This window comes from Neopelma chrysocephalum, unplaced genomic scaffold, assembly GCF_003984885.1.
Source record: "Neopelma chrysocephalum unplaced genomic scaffold, ASM398488v2 Primary Assembly neopelma1_73b, whole genome shotgun sequence".
Taxonomy (NCBI): Eukaryota; Metazoa; Chordata; class Aves; order Passeriformes; family Pipridae; genus Neopelma; species Neopelma chrysocephalum.
In genome coordinates, this window is record NW_020897734.1 from 4,147,326 (window position 1) to 4,169,921 (window position 22,596).

General features: G+C 48.9%; 2 protein-coding genes across 5 annotated transcripts in view; one reads left to right on the plus strand and one right to left on the minus strand.

Moving 5' to 3' along the window:
• The first annotated feature begins 530 nt into the window (after window positions 1-530).
• On the plus strand, window positions 531-6,423 carry CD40LG (CD40 ligand). The gene is made up of 6 exons (XM_027687225.1): window positions 531-740; window positions 2,521-2,658; window positions 3,208-3,247; window positions 3,518-3,574; window positions 3,875-3,937; window positions 5,843-6,423. Exons 1-6 carry the CDS (start codon window positions 585-587, stop codon window positions 6,205-6,207), a joined length of 819 nt encoding a protein of 272 aa, XP_027543026.1. The 5' UTR covers window positions 531-584; the 3' UTR covers window positions 6,208-6,423.
• Window positions 6,424-10,483: 4,060 nt separating this feature from the next.
• Window positions 10,484-22,596, minus strand: part of ARHGEF6 (Rac/Cdc42 guanine nucleotide exchange factor 6) — a 40,452-nt gene continuing 28,339 nt past the window's right edge. For 3 of the 4 annotated variants that reach the window (XM_027687280.1, XM_027687283.1, XM_027687282.1), the window contains 9 exons: window positions 21,730-21,808; window positions 20,768-20,901; window positions 20,358-20,483; window positions 17,545-17,565; window positions 16,640-16,733; window positions 15,452-15,541; window positions 14,631-14,730; window positions 13,723-13,777; window positions 10,484-12,824 (listed from right to left, as the gene is read on the minus strand). In XM_027687280.1, coding sequence (XP_027543081.1) covers window positions 12,684-12,824; window positions 13,723-13,777; window positions 14,631-14,730; window positions 15,452-15,541; window positions 16,640-16,733; window positions 17,545-17,565; window positions 20,358-20,483; window positions 20,768-20,901; window positions 21,730-21,808 — 840 coding nt within the window. In that variant the 3' untranslated portion in view covers window positions 10,484-12,683. The remainder of the gene's footprint in view (window positions 12,825-13,722; window positions 13,778-14,630; window positions 14,731-15,451; window positions 15,542-16,639; window positions 16,734-17,544; window positions 17,566-20,357; window positions 20,484-20,767; window positions 20,902-21,729; window positions 21,809-22,596) is intronic. The other variant, XM_027687281.1, reaches the window with a different exon arrangement.

Here is a 22,596-nt window from a genome sequence, read left to right on the forward strand (position 1 = left end):
ACTTCACCCCTGGGGAGCACAAGGGAAGGCAGAAACCAGCACAACCCACCTGCCTCAGCCAAGCATCTTCACTGCCAAAAATCATCCTTCTCTTGAAGGAAATGAACAGCAAAAAGCCTTTCTTCCCCTTTTGAGAAACAACCAACTTTCTGAGTGCTTCTTAGCCCCTGGCAGCCCACAGTGCTGCTCAGCAGCTCTCTACCTGTATTCATAGTCTTCATTTCTTTGAAGACAACTTGCCACAAAACTTTCATCACCAACAGGAAAAAAAACCACCAAGGAATAGTTTGGAGTGATTCAAGGGCAAGTATGAATATACAGAATAAGAACCTCTCTCTGTTTCTTGTACAACAGTAGGAAAAATGTATGGAAGTGCAACAGCGAGAAGAAAGTCTAAGCAACCTTTTTTTTTAGTTGTTGTTATGGGAGACGGTAGTGAACAAACCTACCCACTACGAAGAGGTTTTTCCAGGAAGTGTAGGTTGCTGCAACCTGTATCCCTTGAGCAGCGGGCGCTCGCACAACAGTTCTCATGCTACTTGCAAGCAGCTCATTTGAAGGAGCCCCAGCCAAGTGCAAGGAGGATGAATGAACCCTACAGCCCCGAGACACCCCGACCCATCAGCAGCACCTCGCCTGGCACCATGAAGATGTTCATGGGCTTCCTCACCGTATTTACTGTTGCACAGATGATCGGGACCGTACTCTTCTGTTTATATCTTCACATGAAGATGGATAAGGTAAGTGGAGAAAGGAGGTTGCCTGTCTCTGCTGGACTGCTGGCACGGTTTGACTTCAGCTGTGGTGAGGCTGCTCACCCAAAGGATGAACGTGGCAGAAGACGATGCTGACCACTGGAGGGATGCAGCAGTAGCATTTATCTCACCCGTGTTCTCATTTCTGCTTTAGTTTGACATGAAGATGTACACTGGGGAAGAGATCCGTTCCCTTCATTAACAAAAAGAGAATGGATCGCTCAAGAAGAGCTGTTAAGAGCAAACCTGGCAGCCCATGGCCAGTCTGGGGACGGGAGAGTGTGGTTTAGGCATGCAAGTGGCTGTTTTAGGCTTGGTGCTGGTTTTTCTGGTCTTGTAGCACTTGGCACGCACTGTGACACTAATTGTGAAGATGAAAGGTCCAGAAATGAAATTTTTTTTAGAGTTTCATGTATGAATTTTACCAATGTCTCACTTCAGTGCTGTCTTTCAATTCAGGGAAGAGAAGACTGGACCTTAGTAGTTCATCATTTTTTGAAGAGACATGGTATCGGTGATCCTGTCCCATACTTGGGACAATATTTACCAAAAAGTTAGAGTCTGAAAAGCTGTTTTTGAGGTTGCCGTGATTGCAGCCACACTGCATAATGCTTAAAATCACCAATCTAAAGCTACTTTCCTCCAAACCAGAAAAGACTGCCAGCTAAAGAAATCCATGCCTAAAACCCAGACCGAGTTTTTCTTGCCAGATGCACCAATAAGGTCATCATTACTGATTTTTAAATGTATTGTCTCAACTTAAATTGAAATTTAAGCGGGTGATTTCTGATCTTCAAGGATGGAGAGCAGTCTTGAGCTAGAGGATCTTAAAGGTCAGGGGGGTGGCAGGGAACTTTGCTGCACAGAGTTTGCAGCCTGGGGCGAAGGAGTGAGTAGAGGGTCCCCAGCAGAGTGAAATGTGACTGCATGGGGTCACCACAGAGGATTAGAGGCAGCTGAAATGCAGTCACAGGTGGCAGGAGGATTTCAGCTGCCTTCAGAGCTTGTGGCAGGACTTCAAACCCAGCCCTCCACATCCCAGTGCTGCTTGTGCTGAGCGCTCTGCCCAGCCATGTGTCTTCGTGTCCAGCTGCCCTTTCTCTTTGCCATTTAGCTGAGTGCTAGGTTTAAAAAGAAAAAAAAAAAGAACAAAACCAGGTATAATTTCACGAATCAGCATTTTGATGCATTTATTTATTAATTTATTGGTTTCCCATTTTTTTTCAATCTGAAACTCTTGGCGCAATTCAGCCCCAACCCACAAGTCGTTTTGTTTTCTTGGCAGCTCTTTTAATCAATAAGTGAGTAAAAAATGTCAAGCCCCCTGTGTGGGCAGGGAAACAAGGGGCTGAGCAAGCAGCCCAGCTGTTGGGGCTACTGGGGAAGCAGCTGCAAACCCTGAGTCCGTGGGCTTTCCTGAGATTTCTGTGCCTTTTGGAAAAGGCAGAGAGAGACATTTAAACTCATTATTAAGGTGATAGAAAAATAGATCCAGAACAATCATCCTCTCACCCAGCATTGCCGATCAGGGTGAGCTCTGTAGGTGCAATTCCCAGAGGAGGTGCAGATGCTGTGTTGGGTGGCTGGTGGGAGCTCTCGGTACCCACAGTTTGTCTGCCCAGCTCATCCCAGTGCTGAACATCTGACCCTGAGCTTCCCAGGCTGTAATTTATCCCTGGCAGGAATACAGCATGGCTCTGCTGGCAGCTGTTGCAGGTTTCCCACTAACATTCCATTCACCCTCTCTTCTCTCCCCTGTTGGCAGATGGAAGAGGTGTTGAGCTTAGACGAAGATTACATCTTCCTGAGGAAAGTACAGAGATGTCGGACACCAGAAGGTCAGAAGTCGACATTACTGGACTGTGAACAGATTTTAAAGGGTTTCCAGAATCTCCAGTACAAGGTACGTGCTGCTCTGCGAATAAAGAAGGGGTCTCTGTTTAGGAGTGGCTGTGCTGGCCAAAGCAGGCAGGAAGGGGACATTTCTTCCTCGTTGTCACTGCCTGATGACAACAATGACCTCAGCTAAACCTTCAGGTTTGCATCAGTGCCCGACTGACTGCCAAAATTGTGTCTGAGATGGGCCCTGCTCAGCAGCCCTGAAACCCCCTGCTGTAGGGGCAGGGATGTGCCTGGCAGCACTTAAAGCTCTCTGACATGTTTTTAAATGAAAAGGAGATGTTTGTTTACTTCTTTCCTTTTTTTTTTTTCAAATAGACTTTCCCCTTGACAAAATTTTAATTGCATGAAAACTAAGATCATAAACAAACCCCCTGCTGCACACAATGATGCTAGGGAAGGTGCTGGAGGGGCTCTGTCGTTTTTGACACCTCTGCTAGGAGATGTCAGGGCCAAACAGCACCAACTCGAGCAGTGACCATACAGAAGCTTTCAAAATCGTTTATTTGTACATCTTCAAAAAAATATATATGTTTATTTACTGTTGTTACAGGACGGAGCCATCAAGGAGCCCAAGTTTGAAATGCAGAGAGGTGAGTTTCTTGCTGTCACCAGTGCACCCATAGCTTGGTCTGAAAAGGGATTTCCTTCACCCTGCAGCAGCTCAGGGTATGGCATGGAGGCAGGGGACAGAGCAGGGTTTGATGCATCCCCATGGGGGTAGGACTGTGCACAGCATGGGGCCGGTGGAGGGGGGCACTGGGCATGGATGTCTCACCAGGGCAGGCAGTTCTGGGTGGCACAACGGCTGAAGTTGATGAAATTGAACCAAAAACTAAATACATGGTCTTTCTGCATTGCAGGTCATGAGCACCATGAACATCCCCATTTGACACACAAGAATGAGACGTCTGTGGCAGGTGAGGTGTGGGCACATCCAGAGCCTGTCCCAGCAGTGGGAAAGGTGGCACTGTCTCCTCCATGGGCTTTATGCCTCAGAGGATCTGCCTCAGAGGCAACCGCATGTCTTTGCTGAGTGGAGGCCAGGTCCTGCTTTACTCAGAGCTGGGGTTGGAATCTGGAGACAGTGTATCTGAGCTGGAATTGGCCTGTAGAGAAACATCATAGTGGGAGGTGCTGCAGTCCCTGTAGAGGAGCTGTGCTGCCCCGGGGGGACAGGGTGCCAAGGCATTAGTAACACTGGCCTTTTGGAATTGCAGCAGAGAAGAGGCAGCCAATTGCAGTCCACCTGGCAGTTCAGAAGAGCGACAATGGAGGCTCAGGTAAGACAGACCCGCTCGGTCCGACCTCAGCCATGGAGCCAGTGGGACATGGCAGTGGGCATCCCCAGTCCTGCCCCGTGGCTCTCTAGCGCAGGGACAGGGACAAAGCAACTCGAGCATGAAAGTGTGTCCCCAAAGCACAGCAAACCTCCCAGTGCACGTCACCACGCGCTCCTGTGCCACAAGGGGTTCACACATCCCGTGCCAACTGTCCTCAGTAGCTGTATAGATGTGCCTTCCTAGAAATGCACCACAACAGCTTGATCTTTACAAGTGGTAAAACTTTTCTCATCATATTTAAGGAAAAAAACTTCCCACTTTTCTTTTGTTCTTCAAATTGAGGTCTTTTGCTCTCCTGGCCACACCTAGCTGGGGTGGCTGTGGCAGGAGGGCTCTGCTGGCATATTGTATCTGCTGATTTAATCCTCTTCTCACCCGTAGTGGTCGTGGTAGCGATGTGGGCTGGCTGAGGACTTTACAGTCACAACATAGATCAAAATTGATTTAGGCAAGCTGCACTTATTCACAGCCATGGCCACGCTAGGTTTGAGATCTACCTGTGTCCATTTGCACTTGTGTGCCCCTCTGTATTGACCATGGGGGCTCTGACTGCTCTGCCCCCCAGCATAGCCTTAGCTAAGGGACATCCCTCAAGAGCAAGGATTACTAAAGTGAGTATGAGCTTGGAAGGCCAGTCTCTCCATCTGGCAAGGCTTTCACAACCTGAGCACTTCTGATTTAATTGTGGAGTAACTGACAGCAATCAGCAACTGCTCTTTCCATCTCTGACGCAGCATTTCACCCAGAGCATAGTTTATCTGTGGAAAGCTTAGTGTTAGATAAGATCAAAGAAGTGAGAAACTTGCTGCACTTTAAAACTCCTTGCTCAAGCACTTGTTAAGCCCATAAAGCAAGTTGAAATAGCCCAGAGAGCAGCAGTTGCCTGGTGCTCAGCTCCGTGTGGGCAAATGTCCCTGTGGGATGCTCAGCCTTGGACTGTGGGCTACGTGGCTCCCCCAGGATCATCCGTGCCACCCTGCCACAGGGACTGGGACTCTGGGGCAGTTGAACCCATTCTTTCCCTTGGAGCCAGGTTGCTCACTCTGGCTGCTCTTGCAGGTGTCTCTGTAGGCTGGGGAAGGCAGAGGTTCAAATTCCCTCCCGGAGGTCATAGCTGACCTCAGTCCCTGTGGTTTCCCGATCTCTGTATTGGCTTATCTGCACCAGCTCTGTGAGCTGCCATGATGGCACCAGTGGTGCCCCAAAAGCCATGGCAGCAGCTGGTCTGTGGGAGCCGTGGTCCCGGTGGTGGGAAGCAGCACTCACTGTGCAAAGCCCTTCCAGCTCTGCACCCAGGCGGGGATCAGAATTGTGGGGTGTTTAGTTTTGTGCTTCCTTGGTAAAGTCTTGCCATCTCCAGAGGCCAAGTGGAGGAGGGACTTTGGAGGAAAGGCTGTGTGCCCTGGGATGGGAGGTTCTGAATGATGGAGTTGCAGTGTGCTTTGGCAGCGCTCTGAGGGCTTGGAGGTTGTATCCCTGAAATCCATGGAGATAGAAACCCTACACGAGTTGGCACAGGAGTGTGTTTGGTCTGTGGTGGTAACCATGGGCAATCCTCCTCCCTCAGCATTTCCCCTTGGCCCAATGAAGGAAGTAAAATGCTCCTCCACTTGCATATCGATTCCAGGGTGTCAGGGCCAGTGACCAGCAACATGGGTTAAACCTGCCCTGGCCTTGGGGAAAGGGACATGCTCCCATGGGCTGGGGTTGGTGTCCTGGGGTGGGAAGGACCCACCTCCACACCCCACAGGCAAACAGAGGCTGTGAGGCCGGGTGCCTGTAGGGGGTCCCTGCAAAAACTGGATGTCTCCTTCTCCCAACTCACCTGCCACACTCTCTCCACAGTGCTACAGTGGCAGGAGACCATGTATGGCCCCACAAACATCTTGATATCCAACCAGGAGGGGAAACTGAAGGTGAAGGAAGCAGGGCTCTACTACATCTACTCCCAAGTCAGCTTCTGCACCAAGGAAGCATCTTCGGCACCCTTCACCCTCTTTGTTTACTTGCATCTCCCCAAGGAAGAGGACCGGCTCTTGCTGAAGGGACTACAGACACAGGGCACCCAGAGTGTATGTGAACTCCAGTCCATCCGGGTGGGAGGTGTCTTCAGGCTCCGGGAAGATGACATGGTCTTTGTCAACGTGACAGACTCCATAAAACTGAACTACAACCATGGCAACAACTACTTTGGCATGTTCAAGCTGTAGTGAGGAACCCGAGCTGGGGTTCCAGCCCAACTTTGTTGAGCAACGTGCCTTTCCCTGTTTCCCTTTATTTATGTTCCTCTGCCTCTTTGTTTTTCTTGTTTCTTAATTTGTATATTTTGTTATTTATTAATGAGGGCCAGGGGGCCCTGAGAACACAAATGGAACAAAGTTTGAGGCTGTTGTTGTTTGCTTTTAGCTTTCTTCTACCACTGCCAATGATTTGGTGCATGCTGGTGCTGTGTGTCTGGGTCCACACACCCCACGTTCCTGGCAGGGTCACTGTCCCCGTTATGTCACAAGATCTTTGTTTAGCAAACTACCATCAACGTTTCTTTCCTAGCAACTGTAGGATGGCTTGGGGCACTTCAGCCAAGCTGTGTTCATGTGTATCTCCTGTACCAATCTGCTTACCAAACATCAACGGAAAAACATGAAAAGGCTTAGGAACGTCTTCTCTAAAGGAATCAGTCAGCCCAGCGCTGCCCTTACGTTCTGGCTGCTGGTGATGCATTGTTGCCACCCTGTCTGCTGTATTTTGAGAACACCCTATTTTCCATCCATGCCTATCTATGAAACTCAACCAGTCCTCCCAGTGTGTCACTGCCTTGGCTGGGTTCGTACTTGGTGACAATTGCTCCACATCAGAGGAGTGATTGGTGGCTGAGGTGGGACTGCTGATTTCAAGGCAGAGTGAGGGTAAGGCACCAGTGGTGCTCTGCCCTCGGTGACCTCAGTCTGCTCACCAGACTGTCCTTCCTCCTGCCTCTGCAGGTAGAAAACCCTCTGCCTGTGGACTGTTTCACTCCTCTGTGGAAGGGGCATTGGGCAGCACCTCAAAATTGGACCTGCATCTTCTCCTGAGACCCCTCCTACCCTAAGAGGAGGACTAGAAAAGCACAAGGGTGGCAGGACCAAGCCCTCCAAGGGGCATGTGCAGAGCATCTTCTGGCTGTCCTCAATGAGGATGTGCCAACAGTGGCACTTTTCCTGAGCTCCAGGAGAGCAGGACCCTGTCTTTGGCAGGGGGTGGGGTATCTGGTTAATGCTGCACACTGGGGTCTTCCCAACCCTATTCTGCAGCTTGGCATGCGGGGAAGGTGAGCAGGGCACAAGGATGCTGATGCAGCATTTTATTAAAGTATTTGAAGATGACACAGGTGGCAAGCCTGGGGCATTGTGTTATACTGGTGACACTTGTCAGAGTTATAAAATTTGGAGATACTCCTAGAAATCAACAGGAAGAGCTTTCAGATTTTGGCAGTCCTTAGGCTTTTCTTGACTGGAGGCTGCAGGTCTAGTCCTAATACGGTGCCTGAGTGCCACCAGTGATGGGATGGACGGGGCAGTCTTTGCACAGCTCATTGCAGTGCTGGGTGCCCAGCACAGCCCCCTCCCAAAATCAATGCAGCTCAGAGACAGTCTGGTTGCACTATAATTCAATATGTATTTTTTGGCTGTGCTCCAAAACTGCCTAACTTCATCAGGGAATGGACCACTCTTGTCTGACACCATGCATAAGGAATATTTATTTAACTAAAACGGTCTTATATTTGTAACCAGAGAGAGATTGCCTGCCAGGGGATGCTGTTGCAGCCTATTTCAATATTCATGGTTTCCCCTTCCCAGTATGGGGTTTTGTCCACTGATCACCCAGCTAATACAATTTATGAATTAAGAGATAGGTGGCCTTGTATGTTTTGAAAGCTGCTCAGCCTTCCCAGTCCCAGGCTGGGATTTCCTGGGGTCCTGCTTGGAGCCTGGAGGCCGAGAGTGCAGTGGGGTGGCACCGGGGGGGCACACTGGGGACAGCCAGTCCCAAAAGCCTCCAGGGGCAGCCATCCCACCACGCTCCTTGGGGCATGTTGGGGTGCCAGGGCCAGGCATCACTGGGGACATTTTGGCTGGAGGAGGAAGAAGGGAGCCCCTGCCCTGGGAAGGCAGCAGGGCACTGGAGGTGCAGCACAGGCACAGCTGTGGAGCAGAGCAGTGGGGAGTAGTTTAACAGGATTGAGGACACCTGACTGGAAGAGGATTATTCCTGCCTGTCCTAAGGTCATGGAGCCTGCATGGATGTCTCTGCTTTGGAGCAGAGGATGGATGCTGCACGAGCTGGGATCCTGTGGCTGCTGTGTGTGGAGCTGGGCAGCTGCTGCTTCCCCCGGCCTCCTGCAGTGTCACAGGTCTGACTGCATTCCTGCTGCTGCTGAAACACAGCCAGGCAGTGCTGGCGTGGCTTGAGAGCCCCAAACCTCCACTGGGGAGGTGGAGTTGCTTGGTCACGGTGGGAGTGTGGGTGGGAGCCACAGGAGAAACCAAAGACGGTGCAAACTGGCATGGTCTGAGACAGAAAAAGCTGGGAGTGAGCAGATGGGGAGGGGAGGGCCATGAGGAGCGTGCATGTGGCCAAAAACCTTCAGGAGCCAGGGGAAACTGTGATCAGTGCACAGCCTTGGAGCCCCTGCAGCCCCAGACTCAGTGGCCAGGGGCACCTGCTGGAGACTTTGGGCTGGGCTGTGATCCCCAGCCCAAATCACTGACAGGGGATCCAAGAGCTGCAAATCACATGGTTGGGGGACACAATTAAAGAGGGGACAAAAAACAGGCATAAAACAAGTCCGTAAATTCCGCAGCAGATGCCAACTGCCACCTCCCCTGCCCGTGGGCTGCCTGCCTGACCCTGGCCCCTGCCCGTGCCGCTGCTTTTCCCAGGGCTTTTGTTTCTTGCCTCTGTTTCTTTGCTTGCCAAAAATAGCCTGTGGGATTCAGATGTGAGGTAGTGTGTGGGAGGGGAGGAGATTCGATTGCTGCCATCCAGCTGTGCCCTTCTCCCGGGTGGTTTGTTCTCCTCCACTGCCCTGCCTGGTGCTGTAGCAGGCACAGGTTTCCTCTCCCCATGGAAAGTTTGAAGGTTGTCAATACACTGACTTTTCCCCTGACGTCGGGCCTCTATGTCAGTCCTTGGGCTGTGGATTTTATGTTTTCCAAACTGATTTTTGTTCTTCTCTCTGAGTAAAGAAGGGGAAGAGAGGATGGTGATTATGTGGGACACATCAGCAGGACTGGCACAGGGGGTGATAGATGAGCAGTGGCAGGAGTAAGCAGTAGCATAGTCATCTGCTGAGAGAGGTGCTTACATGGCTGAAGACACACTGAACTTGCTGGAAATACATATATATATATTGAGTTTTGTACAAGAAATGAGATTTTGGGTTTTCTTTCTCCAAAAAAGATTTATATGTGAGTTTGCAAGCAGGGTCTCTCCAGCTTGGGCCACTGAGCTCAGAGCTGACAGGCAGCAGGAACTGCAGGATGCCTGTCCAAGGCTCTTGGGTCTGGAAGTGGTCCTGCTCTGCCTCTGCAACAATTCTCTAAAGTGCCACTTGGGTTCAAGTGGGTTGTCTTGCAGAATCCTACAATGGTTTGGGTTGGAAAGGATCTTAAGGATCATCTACTTCCAACCCCCTTGCATGGGCAGGGACACCTTTCACTAGACCATGTTACCCCAAGCTTCATCCAACCTGGCCTTGAACACTTCCAGGGATGGAGCATTCACAGCTTCTCTGGGCAACCTGTGCCTCAGCATCCTCACAGTAAAGAATTTCTTCTTAATATCTCATCTCAACCTGCCTTCCATCAGTTTCAGACTTGAGTGTTTTTCCATGATGCACCCAAGGCCAGTATTTCTTTTTTTCCATGTTCTATTTTCCACTCCAAGTGCTGTTTGGAGAGGAAGAGCAGGGTCCGGTCCTCTTGCTCTCACTCCTTGCGCTTTGGCTGCACACTGAGAGCGTGGCACGTCTCTACCAAAGAGTTAAAAAAAACCCCAGTGTGCAGGAGAGTCTTGTCCAAGTGGTAGACCAAAGGAAATCCTGTCACCACACCTAATCCCCAGAAAAGAACACACTAAACTAAAAAAAAAAAAAAAATCTCAAACAGGCAGGAAGTCACTTATCTACAGCAACTGGCTGGTGCAGCAGAGAGCAGCCTGTTCTCCATAAAGCATCCTTGTGAGCAGAGTGCATGCAGGGCCTGAGGGATGGAAGTGTATCTTCTTCCCCTGGGAGCAGGCGCCCTTCCCCGCTGCAGGTCTGGGTGATGGTGGGAATAACAGCCCAAGTGCCAGCATCACCCTTCGCTCCTGTATCCCCACCAGCATCCAGTAAATCAGAGGCAGGACAATGCAGCCACGGGCATTTTGAGCAAATCAGCGATGCCCAGAGCAAGTCCTGGCTTTGCTTTCGCGACGGAAACAAAGGAAGCAGCACCGAGGGCTAAGAAGAGACTTTTATCCTTCTTTATTTGTTGAAAATGTCAATTAAAAAACTGTTCAAAATAAAAACATGTTAGAAAAGTTGAACTTGCATAAGTAGTTACAGTAAATAAACCTACATGACAAAGATAAACTGGAAGGCAGCTGACACAACATCCATCTAAAGACAGACTCACTGGAACCTATTTACAAAGCACTGTAAACAAAGTAAATATGGAAACATTGCTGTCCATCCGGCATGGCTTCTTTTCCTTTTTATTTTCTTGTCTTTTTTTGGCTTCTAGCTCTTGACAAAACGCTTGATCCAAAAAGTCCCAGTGTGCCCTCCATCACATTACATCTCACAAACATGCATATGTACACAGCACGGGCTTCAACTAAACCTGGGGGCAGCGAGGACACATTTCTACCCTCTCCTCGGAGTGTAAAGGGTCCTTGGTTTGCTTCCTTGCACTGGTTGCACGTTGCAAGCCCAGTTCCCAGCCCAGCTTTGGGCAGGCAGCAGGACCTCAGATAGTGCTGAGGTGTCTGGGCATGGCATCCCAGGGCAGCAGAGTGTGCAGCAAAGGTCCTTTTCCTGGAAAACGATTTAACAGGGACACTAGGGCCCAGCTGCTGACCAAACCACTCAACTAACTGTGTGCCTGGGTGGGGATGTGGGGAGCTGCCATCCAGCTGGGATGCTCTGGGCATGGCAAATGTAGCCAGACCTCTGTTTTGTCCTAGAAACAGCTTAAAGAGCGTTTCTTATTACACTCCTTATGATCTTTTTGAGCCTATTTCTCCCTAAACACCATTTCCTATGTCCTGGCTGAATTTTAATGGCAAGGAGGGAGTTGTAATTATTGCCTCTGTTATGTCCTTCATGACCAACGTAACAGTGTGACTGTAATGATCTGTGGTGCCTTTGCACACCCTGGGACCATGCTGCCCTGTGAGATAAATAAGACTTATCATTAACTTTAACAGAAGGTTATTTTTATAATGCTGTTAAGGAAGGAAGGAAAACATCAGATCTAAACTAGGGTATAACACCAAATAAGATGAAGATAGCTGATACATATGCATGTTGCCTGTGTGCTGTGTTCGAGGAGCTGTGCAGGGATCTGGAAGGGTGTTGCACATCCTTTTCCCAGAAGCGTTCCAGCTCTTGTCAAAGCATAAATACCTTTCCTATTCCAAGAGAAAGTTCCTTTTCTCTAGCAGAAAGCCCCTTTGGGGCGATGGGGGGAGAAGTGGCCATTGGCTACATTCCCAGCCTTTGGGAAGGAGTGATGGAGAGCCTAACGTGGGCAGGAGGGAGCAGGAACCAGCACATTTGGGGTTGTTTTTTTGTTGTCAAGCAGTGTTTACATTTCATACAGAGAAAAGCACGTCCTGCAAGGGGAAGCACAGCAAAACTATAATCTCCTAGGATACCTGGACACTCAATGTGAAAACAAAGCAGGGGGGTAGGAGTTTTAGGTCATGCATAAGAAAGGGATGGGGGGCAGAACAGCAGTTACCTGTTGTGCTAATCACGAGCTGTAAGGAGGCAGCACTGTGCAACACACCTTCCCATGCGCTCTGACAGGTGCTCCAGATCTGACCTCCCCGAGGAGTTCAAATGTCTTCATGTTAATTGCACATTTTAATCAGTATCAAGGCCACACAGGAACCACAGTATTGCTGGGCTCTAGTTCGCTACAGTCAACTAATGGGGAAAAAGAAGGTGAGTGGGAAAAGCTTCCCCAGTTGTGATTATCTGAAAAGAGGAGCGTGGTGCTTTTTGGTTTCTGCTCAATGCCGCCTCAATAATGTTTTCATTCAATAAATAGGTACCGGTGCTTTTGAAAAGAATGAAAGCATTAAAAAGTGCCTAAGCTTCCTCTAGGAAACTGCTGCCCAAGCCTTTGTGAGCAGTAATCATCAGCAGAGTTTGTATTTGCTCCCAGTAGCAGGTACGATGAGGTATTAGTTGCTGCAGATGAATTGTGAATCACGGACCGCTTGCTTACTGGTTTGCTTGTGATCGATTGTTTCTGCTTTATTTCCTCATTGGATGGAAGAAAAACTATTTTTTTTCTCTGTGACTTTTTTTTTTTTTTTTTGGTAACAAAATTCCCCAAACCAACAAAATAAGGAGCAAGAAGAGGCAAAGGATCCAGTTCCGCTTCCCGAAAAACACCTGAGGTCACACACCACTGCCAGCAGCTTCTCCCCGAATTCAGGCGATCAGGGACGACTTGCGCCCCGTGTCCTCCCTGCCACACTCGTCTGTCTGCTTCAGCAGCCTTCTAACCAGCTTCTCCAAGTCCTTCCTGGATTTTAGCTCTTCCTCCAAACACTGTTTCATCCTTTTGTTCTCCTGCAAGGTGAGAAATAAAGGAATAAAGACGCAGTTAATGCCCAGGCACTCGATGCAATGAGGTACTTCCACGTGCCTGGTGCCTCAGAGGTGATGAAATATCAGGGACATTTGAAAGGAGCTTCTGAGGATGACAATATAAGTGGACTGGACCACAATTAACCCAAACAGATCATTACTACCTCACAGACCTGCAAAACAGTCTCCTGACTTTAATCAGGAAGAAACATCCTCCCTAGAAATGTAATTTTAGCCTGGGTTGAAGAACCCTCTTCTCCTGGGGTGGTTTCTCCCACCTCCAGGCTTGGGGCTGGAGGGTGGAGGACATATTTTCTCTGAGTCTATAAGAAATGGTATCCACCAGACCCCTAGATGGACAGTCAGGCTGAAAGAGCTTTTAGAATAGGGGGAAAGTTTCATGTTACCACAAGAGCAGCTACTCCTTCCCTCCTGCGGTTTTTGGTGCTCAAGTAATTGCATGGAGGATGAGAGGAAATGGCCTCTGGTTGTGCCAGGGGAGATTTAGATTGGATATTAGGAGAAATTTCTTCACAGAAAGGGTTGTCAAGCACTGGAACAGGGAAGTGGTGGAATCACCATTCCTGGAATTGTTCATGGAACGTCTGGATGTGGCACTTGTGAGCATGGTGAACATGGTGGTGGTGCTGGGTTGACAGTTGCACTCAATGATCCTCAAGGTCTTTTAAAGCCTTGAAGATTCTATGAATCTGTGATTGAAGGAGCTAAACCAGAAGAAAACTAATGTTCATTCAGGGAGCTGCAGGGTGGGACCAGCATCAGCAGGACTTTTCCTGGGCACTGACCAGTCGAGGATGACCCAGCACAGCCTGACTGGCTTTTCCTCAACTCCCAGCACAAACAATCCCGCTCAAATTACCTGCTTTAGCTCTTTGACTTCATCTTTCAGTGCATAAACTGTGTCAACAAGGCTCCTGAAAAAAAAATAAAAAAAAAAAAGAAGAAGAGTTGGTGTGCAGGAAAACAGTGACAGCACGGGAGCTGTCATGACCCAGGCACTGACTGGGAAGGTGCTTCCAGCTTCTGTTTCACAAGCATCAGGCTGCTGCCTGTAAAGGGACTCTGGAAACACAGCCCAGGAGCATTTATAGGCCACTGGTCCAAAACTCAGGGCTCTTTTCTCAAACTTCAATACCTTGTTCTGCTGTCTTTAAGTTATCAACAATGGTCTGTGGCTTTGGCTTCCTTGTTTATGTACAGCAATAAATAACAATGTCTTTAAACATGGAAATGCCTGAGAATCTTTTGTAAAGCAGCTTGATTCCTTGAGGTTATGCTGCAAAAAACCAAACATGAAAGGAATGCACCATCTGGGTTGGAAAGGGAGCAGATCAACACAGTCACCCAGATGCAGAAGCTCTGGAACAGGCTGGGAGCACTCACAGGCAGGGTGCCAGGCAGGCTCCCTCGGGGCAGCAGCAGCCCAGCATGTCAGTAGTTAAAAAAAAAAAAGAGTCACTTGTTTGGTTCTGTCCTCCCTGACCCCATTAGCTACATCCAGATAAGCCATAAACTGGGGATCCAGACTCCCAGAGGGAGTATCCATAGGGATACAGCCACGTCAGGGCAGTTGGGAAGGCAGCTCTGCCCTTAAAAGGGACAAAACATCAACTGAAATTGCCCAGTGGTTCTTTGCCAGAACTAAGGCAGCGGTCAGTGACACCAGCCCTGCTCCTCTGTGGGGACACAGAAGGAGAGGGCATTGGTTTTCAGTGCCTTTCCAAAAAGTGACACAGGGATCTGCAGGTGGAGGGCAACCACACTTACTTTTCCTCTGTGACTGTCTGGCCATTGCTTCGTGTTTCCTCTATGATGATTTTCTCTTCCTCAGGAAGAAGGACTTGGGGGATGGAGTCTTTACGGGAGCCTGTGTACAAGAATTGTTCATCAGGAAGAAAAATAGGGAAATTTCCCTGGTGCCCACCCTGCTCTGGAGACAGAAGCCCTTGTTCTCCCTGCTCCGCTGTGAGCCTGGGGCAGGCTGGAGACATCAGCTCCCTGCCATGGCTAAGTGCAGGCTCCTACATCCCGGAGCTACAGCAGCAAGTGGAAAGTTTTCAAGAGTGCTCATTGCATCTAAAGTTACATCATGACTTATAAATGAAACCACTCGATTAGGGGCAAGAGCTCCCAGAAGAACCACGGCCTCCCTTTTTTAAATGTGCCATTATTTGACAGTTCAGTAATTTAATTCGACATCTCAGCAGCAATGATAAATAGTTATATTTCCAGAGTTAAAGATGCTAGGTTCTTATGAAGCTGCTTGTTCTTGAACATGCAGCTGATTGAGAGATAATATTCATGCTTCCTTTCTAAAGCTATAAGCAACCTGAGATTACCATCAGGTAATCACTGGTGAAATAGCAGTGTCTCATCTGCCCTCCTACCTGCTTCTTCTCTGTGTTTAGAAGAAAAACAATGGCAACTAAACCACCAGGCAGATAAAGCTCCCTTATCTCGAAGACTGAGCACCACACAGTTTCCTAGCATGAGTCTCATTGCTGTATGATGCAACATCTGTTTTTTCCCAGAGGGGTTATCAGTGTTGTGGGCAGAGTATGAACTAAATAATCTGGTTGTGTGCCCACCTGAGCTGAGAGCTTGCTGGAAGCCTGCCCCAGTACAGTATGCCTCGATCACCTTCAGGATCTGAGCATCTTCCTCCAGCGCAGCAGTACCTGTAAAACATTGCAAACAACAGCTCGCACAAAAACCAAGGTGCTCTGGCCTCACCTCTCCCAGCCTTTGCTCCCAAGCCCCTTAAGAGAAGATTGTGTTGTTTCCGTGGCTGACACTCTATCTGGGACTTTGTTCGATTCTCTTTTGAGGTCCTTTGCATTTTTGTGCCTGTGTGGCATTGAGCACCATGACTAACTGGTATGAAAATGCACTTCTGGCTGCTCATTTCAGCAAAACCCAGGGGGTGATACCTGACTTTGGGTGCAGGCAGCGCTGGGAGATGGGCAGGCAAAGCAGCCCTGTATGGGGGCTCTGGTACATCAGCACCAGAGCAGGACTTGGAAACATGAAGACTTAATTTCCAGCCTCCCCTCAGTGCTGTCTTTCGAGGGAGAGCTGCACACTGCAGCTTGACCATGGCCTGGGTGCCCATGGCCCTTCACATAAAGCCCCAGAGGAATGTCCCAAGTGGGCTTTAGGGAGCTGTCAGGACATCCCTCTTTGCAGGTGAACACCCTGGCAGGATTTGGGATTTTTTTGTTCCCTGATTCCCCATGTAAACTATTCTAGGACTTGCTGGTGTGGCCAGGTTTGCCCCAGCTCTTAGACGTATTTTGGCCACTCCTGATGTGCAGTTTTACTGCAGTTTTTAACTACTTGGGAGTAGTTCCCTGGCTTCATACCCAGAACAAGACCACCCACAACCTGTGACCTTGTGGTAGCAATCATGAGGAGGGTGGTGGCATGTGTGGCAGTCATAACTGGGAGGGGAGGAGGGGATCTGTCAGAGGCTGAGGACCAGTGCACCTCCAGAAGCCTCATGTGGGCTCATCACAATAAGAGCACCCTGCCTGTAAAGAAAGGGTGTCCTCAAAGTCCCATGGAGATCACTGAGAACACAGAAACCTCCAGAAATGAAAGAAAAATAGAATCATAGAATGATTTGGGTTGGAAGGGACCTTAAAGATCATTCAGTCTCAACCCCTGCCATGGGCAGGGTCACCTTCCACTAGACCAGGTTGCTCCAAGCCCCGTCCAACCTGGCCTTAAACACTGCCAGGGATGGGGCAACCACAGCTTCTCTGGGCAACACTTACTTTTCCGAATAACAAACTCTTCATCAGATGGTTTCCTTTCAGTTTTCCTTTTTGGAAGAAACTTCTTCATTGTTTTTGGGCTTTTGCTGGAATCCTACAGAGAAACAGACTCTTGTATTTACCCAGACCCACAGGCAGCTCGGACAGTGGAGCAGCACAGCTGGTGCAGTTATCTCTGTTATGCTCAACACGTTAGAGAACTACAAAGCAGACAACGATAAAGTCAGGGAAAATGATGGGGTTTGCCTTTCCCATGTGACAGTTGTGACCCACTGTTTCCTGGAACAGCAGTGGGAATTGTACCTGCAGGGTTGGGCCAGGACAGGCTCCTCTAGCAAATTCAACCTGTGTCTAAAATCCTTTAGCCAAAGAATCCAAATACATTCATAGCACTTTCAGTGTGCTTACCAACTCTGTGGTCTGTGCTAGAAAACCCTAAAATGTTGTTTATTCCATTGACTTGATTTGATTTCTAATATAAGAGTTGGCAAATAACACTGCTTCTAAATGCCCACAATTTGTTTGAGAGTATAAATCCCCCACACACAGAGAACACACAAACACACACAAAGTTAGTGTTTGCTATGACTCCACGAGTAAGAAACACAAGCTTTTATCTCCTTCACTCAGTTACAAGTCTTGCTGATTTGGAGAGAATTAGTGTATTAGTAGGTTACATGCAATAGGGATTTAAAGCAGGAGAAGAGGCATGCCAGGAAGTTTAAGTACCATAATACTAAATCCTTCTTGAGAGTTATCTCAAAACATATTTGCCAGTTGCTACTGACTCTCACAATAACTTACTGATACAGCCAGGCAAAATTAGGGTCATGCAAGCATGAGAAGCATGAACAGGAACGAGCATTCTTTGCCACGATAAGCCAAAGAGATGTATCTACCCTTACCTTTAAGATATAAGACATCCTCTACAATGAATATGCAAAGAAAGAGAAGATGAGTGTGAGAGACTGATGATTTTATTGACCAAGTCCATCAAATTCACAATTCTAAAACACATTTAAATGTTAGTCTTGCGATTAATGCGGCAAACCCTCCGTACTGGTTTTAGAGCACTATCAACATGCAAAGGAGCACGGTGTCATGCAAAACTGAAAAAAATTACATGTGAAACGCATGGTAAGTGGGCATTAATACACTCTAAACACATAGAGAACATGCCTCCTGTTAGTAGTAGGTGTCTGTGGATGTTGGTTGCCTAAAATGATGCTTACAAATGCCAGACCCCCCGTGTGTGTCTGGCTCCATCCAAGCCCTGGGGAGCAGCTTGGGGTCTGGCCCCGTGCTCAACACCAGTCCTGCTGGCTTCAACCCCAGCCAGGATGGCAGGATGCTCTGCCCACCCTGGTGACAGCCTCCCAGGACTGCATCTTCTCAAAGGGGACCTGCCAGCCTCGCTGGGGAACTGACTACACCGGGCATCAGTGCTGCAGCATCTCCCTGCTCTGCTGGCAGGATGGGGAACTCCCTACACACCCTGTGGAGGGTCCCATCCCTGGGATATTCTGTCCAGGGAGCCACACAGCTCTCCTGCAGGTCTGACCAGCAAAATCCTGAATCCTGATGTTATAAATCTTTCACTTAATGCAAAGCAGCCAGTTTAAAAAAAAAAAAAAAAGTGGTAGAAGAAACGCTTGGTAAATCTTTTTTCCTTTGCTAACCTGAATCCGCACACATTGTTTTACCCGCAGAACTTACCTGTTCTGTTATTTCAAATGATTACTGGAAACAGAACAGGAAAAATGACCCAATTTCAATGGAAATAACAAGAGTGAGGTGCAGTACGCAAGCAGGGTCTGGGGTTTCCTGAGCACAGCAAGGTATGAGGAAATGCACAAGACTGTGCCATCCCGTCCTACACTACCAGAAGCCAATTAAAGTAACATGGATGTCTGAAAATCTCTAACCTTTTAATCAAACTCTCCCACTCGCTTCCCTGCAAATAATCTTTAAGTTTGTATTTCTTTATTTTATCTTCATTATAGGAAGGTGACTTGCATGGAGCTGTTTGCATAGTTTATTTTGTGCCCTACTTTAAATTAAAAAAAAAATAAAATACAGTGGAATAGGGATTCCCCTTAGTGATTGAGCACCCCAGAGGGAGGGACGAGGCAGATGAGGATCTGCTTGGGACAACAGGACTTATTTCCCATTTGTCATCACAGACTCACGTCCACGAGTCCCTCCCCTGAGAGGGGAGCTCAGACTGGACTGACTGGGTACCAGGCTGTGCCTGCCCAGATCTGCTGGACATGTTGGCCTTTGGTTCTCCACCAACTGGCCAGCACAGCCTGTTCCCATGAAAATGACATTTTTGGTCCTTTGACAACTCACAGGATACCATCCAGCATTCCGCCCCTAGGGGCTGCCCGCCTGCTCGGCCTCTATTGCAAAAACCTCTCCCCTGGTTTCGACACAGAGTTTAACTCCTACTATGTGTGGCAGGGGACAAGAAACTGCAAAGGACTGTAGTATTAATCATATCCCTCAATCTGTGGTTTTTCACACAGAAAAATTTCTCCTCTACCTCAAGCCTCTTCATATATTTTAATTCACCACACAAGCAAGAAACAGTTTAGCCTCTGTTAGTGACTTGGACCATGCAAAGGCTACAGGTCATTTTCAGTCTGCTCAGTTGGTATTTGAACAATTTAATTCCCAAACTGAAATGCGTTCTTTTACAAATTTTAAGAAATAAAATGCAACAAAATATGATGAGGCTACCTAAAATCTCTACCTGAATCAGTGGACCCACAGCCCCCTGGCTACTGGGCTTTCCATCCCTGAGTGCTGGTGGGGTGAGGGGGTCTGAGACCCCTTCCCCATCCCCATCCCCACTGGGAGCACGGGCAGTGACGCTCCCAGGGTTGCTGTACCAAGAAAGGCAGCTGACTCAGATCCAGAGTGCTCACTCAGTAAGGGGAACATTACCCAAGTTACTGGTGAGTAATCCCAAAAGTTTAACATGAGGTAGGGAAGAAGAGCACCACATTTGTGGTGTGGGGTGAGAATCAGAGCTGGGCTGTATTTTGGGTTTCCCCACACCTCCTCCAAGCTCCGAGGCTTGAGGTTCCTGCAGGGGAAGTGATCCCTCAGGCTGCTGCCTCCCAGCAGGGCATTGCTGTGTAAAACATCGGGTGGGCAGCGAAGGAGGGTCAAGGCCCATGGCTGCTGCAGAGAGCCTTGTTCCAGCCACCAAAACAAGGTGGAAGACACAACAAACGTGAGCAGGCCTTTTGCCTCTTCCTCTTGGTGCAGTTTTGCTTCTCAATCCTGCAATGCTGAGCCGCTGCTCCGGCTAGAGCCAGAACACATCCCGGCAGGGAGCTCCCAACCCACAGCTCAGACCAAGGCAGGAGGAGGAGAGGACACAGCTCCACCATGGCATTGCCAAAGGACAGCGCTTGATGGGACACTCTGCTGCGGGATTGGTGACATCCAGCAGCAGAGGGCACTGGCTACAGCAGCCAACAGCAAACATCCAACCTGCAAACACACGTGCTCATGAATCCCTTGTAGCACAAAGCCCGGTGCAGCAACCAGCATCCATGGCAGGACTGGGGCCAAACCTGGCAGTCATTTCTCCCAACATCCCCAAGAACCCATACTTCTGTGCCCTCGCTATGGCATAAGAGAACTGGACACAAGCTCTAGGGATTGTGTGCAATCAGGGTCCTGCACAGGCAGGTGGGATGATTACCTCTTTGTAACTCAACGCTGCCGACGGTCTGAGTGGAGGAGCAGGACGGAGGCAGCTCAAGCTCCAGGGCTTGAGGATCTTGGGCGGTTCCAGAGGCCCACGGATCTGCCCAGCTGAACTAAATGTCTGAGAAAATAGATGAGAAGCAAACAAAGACTGTTAACCACCAAACAATGTAGAGAAGCGGGATGGACAAGCGTTCACTGTGAACTCTGAGATGTCTAAGTTGCAACAAAAAGAGGGCAGGATACATGTAAAATGGTACAAGAGTGACATGGTTACAAACAAAACGGCAGGATGTGTCTTACAGCCGTGATGTTACCTCAGTATCAGGGTGCACTGCTGAAACAGAGAGCTCAGCCTGCACTGAGGAGCCCGGGCAGCAGAGAGGGCGGGGAGGTGACACTCACCGAATGAGGGCTCCAGGACTGCGTCTTGGAGACGGTGCTGCACGTCCCCTTGGTCAGCCTCTGCAGGTGCTCAAGCCACTCGTGCAAGTCCTGGCTGGTGCTGCAGGACACAGTGATCCGCTCTGTCATGTTCCCTGTGGCAGAGGGTTAAATAACTGACTTTATCAAATGGCAGACACCCAGGAGGAAGCACGGGGTGAGATCAGCTCACTGCAGCGGCAAGCGGCTCCTCAGTTTGCACAGCCCAGTGGCTGCAAAAAGGCCAGGGCAAAGATAGAAACATGGAATCATAGAAATATTAAGGTTGGAAAAGACCTCTAAGATCACTGAGTCCAACCAGTTCCACTGCCATTGTGTCCCTAAGCACCACATCTACAATGATGATGTGACTGCCCATCCTGCTCCAGGCAACCACTGAAAGCCAGAGTGGGAACTGCACAGAAAGGCTAAGGGAACTGGTGAGATGAATGTTTGAGAATTACTTTATGTTGAAAGTAAGCAAACATGACATTTCCCTGATTAACAGAACCCTGACACCAAATGCCACCAGCACAGACAGCTGCACTGCAGCCCAGGCACTGAGCACGAATGACTGTGTATAGGAACAAGATACATTGAAGGGTAAAAATGAGGAAAACTAGGAAAGCTTCCTGATGACCAGAGCTGCTAATCTGTCAATAAATGAGGTGCTCAGAGCTGCACCGGACCAACGCTGGACACAGACGGGGCACACAGCCCAGAGCAGTGCTACTGGGGCAGGGGATTTGTCTCATGCAAAACCCTCCAGTCTCTAAAAGCAGCCAGAGGCAGAGTGCAAGGGCACTGGGAGGAAGTTGCTCAGAAACTCAGACAACACATGGTAAAAGAGCAAGAAGAGCATGATGCAGGAAGGAGGACCAGTACTTCCAGTGGCAACTGTTGTTTGGACTGGGAGGACGACTCCAGGCAGGGGCCCTACTGACCTGCAATTTCAAACATGTGCTCGTTCCCTTCGGCATCTTCCAGCTTTGTCAGCGTCATTCCTGTCAAAGGCAGCTTTCCCTGGGAGAATTGAAGAGGAGTGAGTGTCTGCATCTGCTTCCCAGCAGGTGTTGTTCTGCTTGTTCCTGCTGATTCCTTTCTCTTTGGGAATCACCATTTAAAACTAATTTGTGAAGCCTCAGACTGCAGGAAGAGTCTCCTTTAATGTATGGATCTAGATTTCCCCGCACAACTAGGTCAAACCCCGGAGATGCGGCTCCCATGACAACTGAGTCATCCCGGCTCATCTGGCGCCCTTTCCCTTCACTCAGAGCAAACCCTTTTTACAGTTAAGTCAAAAGGATCAACTTCCCCTGGTTTTTCTGAAAGCCTTCCCTGTCCCTCTGATTTGCATGCTGAACTGCCTGCTCACCTTACTCCCACTAGTGGGTCAAGTCAGAAAACCCAGTGAAATCCTTCCCAAATCTTTCCCATCTCCCTTTCTGTGATAAATGACACATCAACACAAGAGCAGCCTTTTCCTGACAGTATTGATGTTCTCAGACAGCTGGAGAAAAGCCAAGCTCCCAACAGCCTGATTCCAGCCATTCAAATGGTAAAAAATGAGAAATGCAGTTTTGGGGCACCTCATGGAGTGGGGCTTTATAGTAGTGAAATATTCAGTGAGAGTCGGATGGCTGGTTGTGTGGACAGCTGGATCAGGACACTTCACATTCACAGCAGCACAGAGGATAAGATGTGGGTTGTTTTTTCCTAATTTCACAGCATTCACTTACCAAATGCTCCTTAACCACTTGGCAGGACAAAGCCCCTGAAAGTCCCCACGGTAAAACCAAGCCCTGGTTCCC

Coding starts and splice junctions, on each gene's coding strand:
- CD40LG (XM_027687225.1), top strand. CDS start 585: ATGAATGAACCCTACAGCCCCGAGACACCCCGACCCATCAGCAGCACC. Junction 2,659..3,207: donor TCCAGAATCTCCAGTACAAG/GTACGTGCTGCT, acceptor CTGTTGTTACAG/GACGGAGCCATCAAGGAGCC. Junction 3,938..5,842: donor GAGCGACAATGGAGGCTCAG/GTAAGACAGACC, acceptor CTCTCTCCACAG/TGCTACAGTGGCAGGAGACC.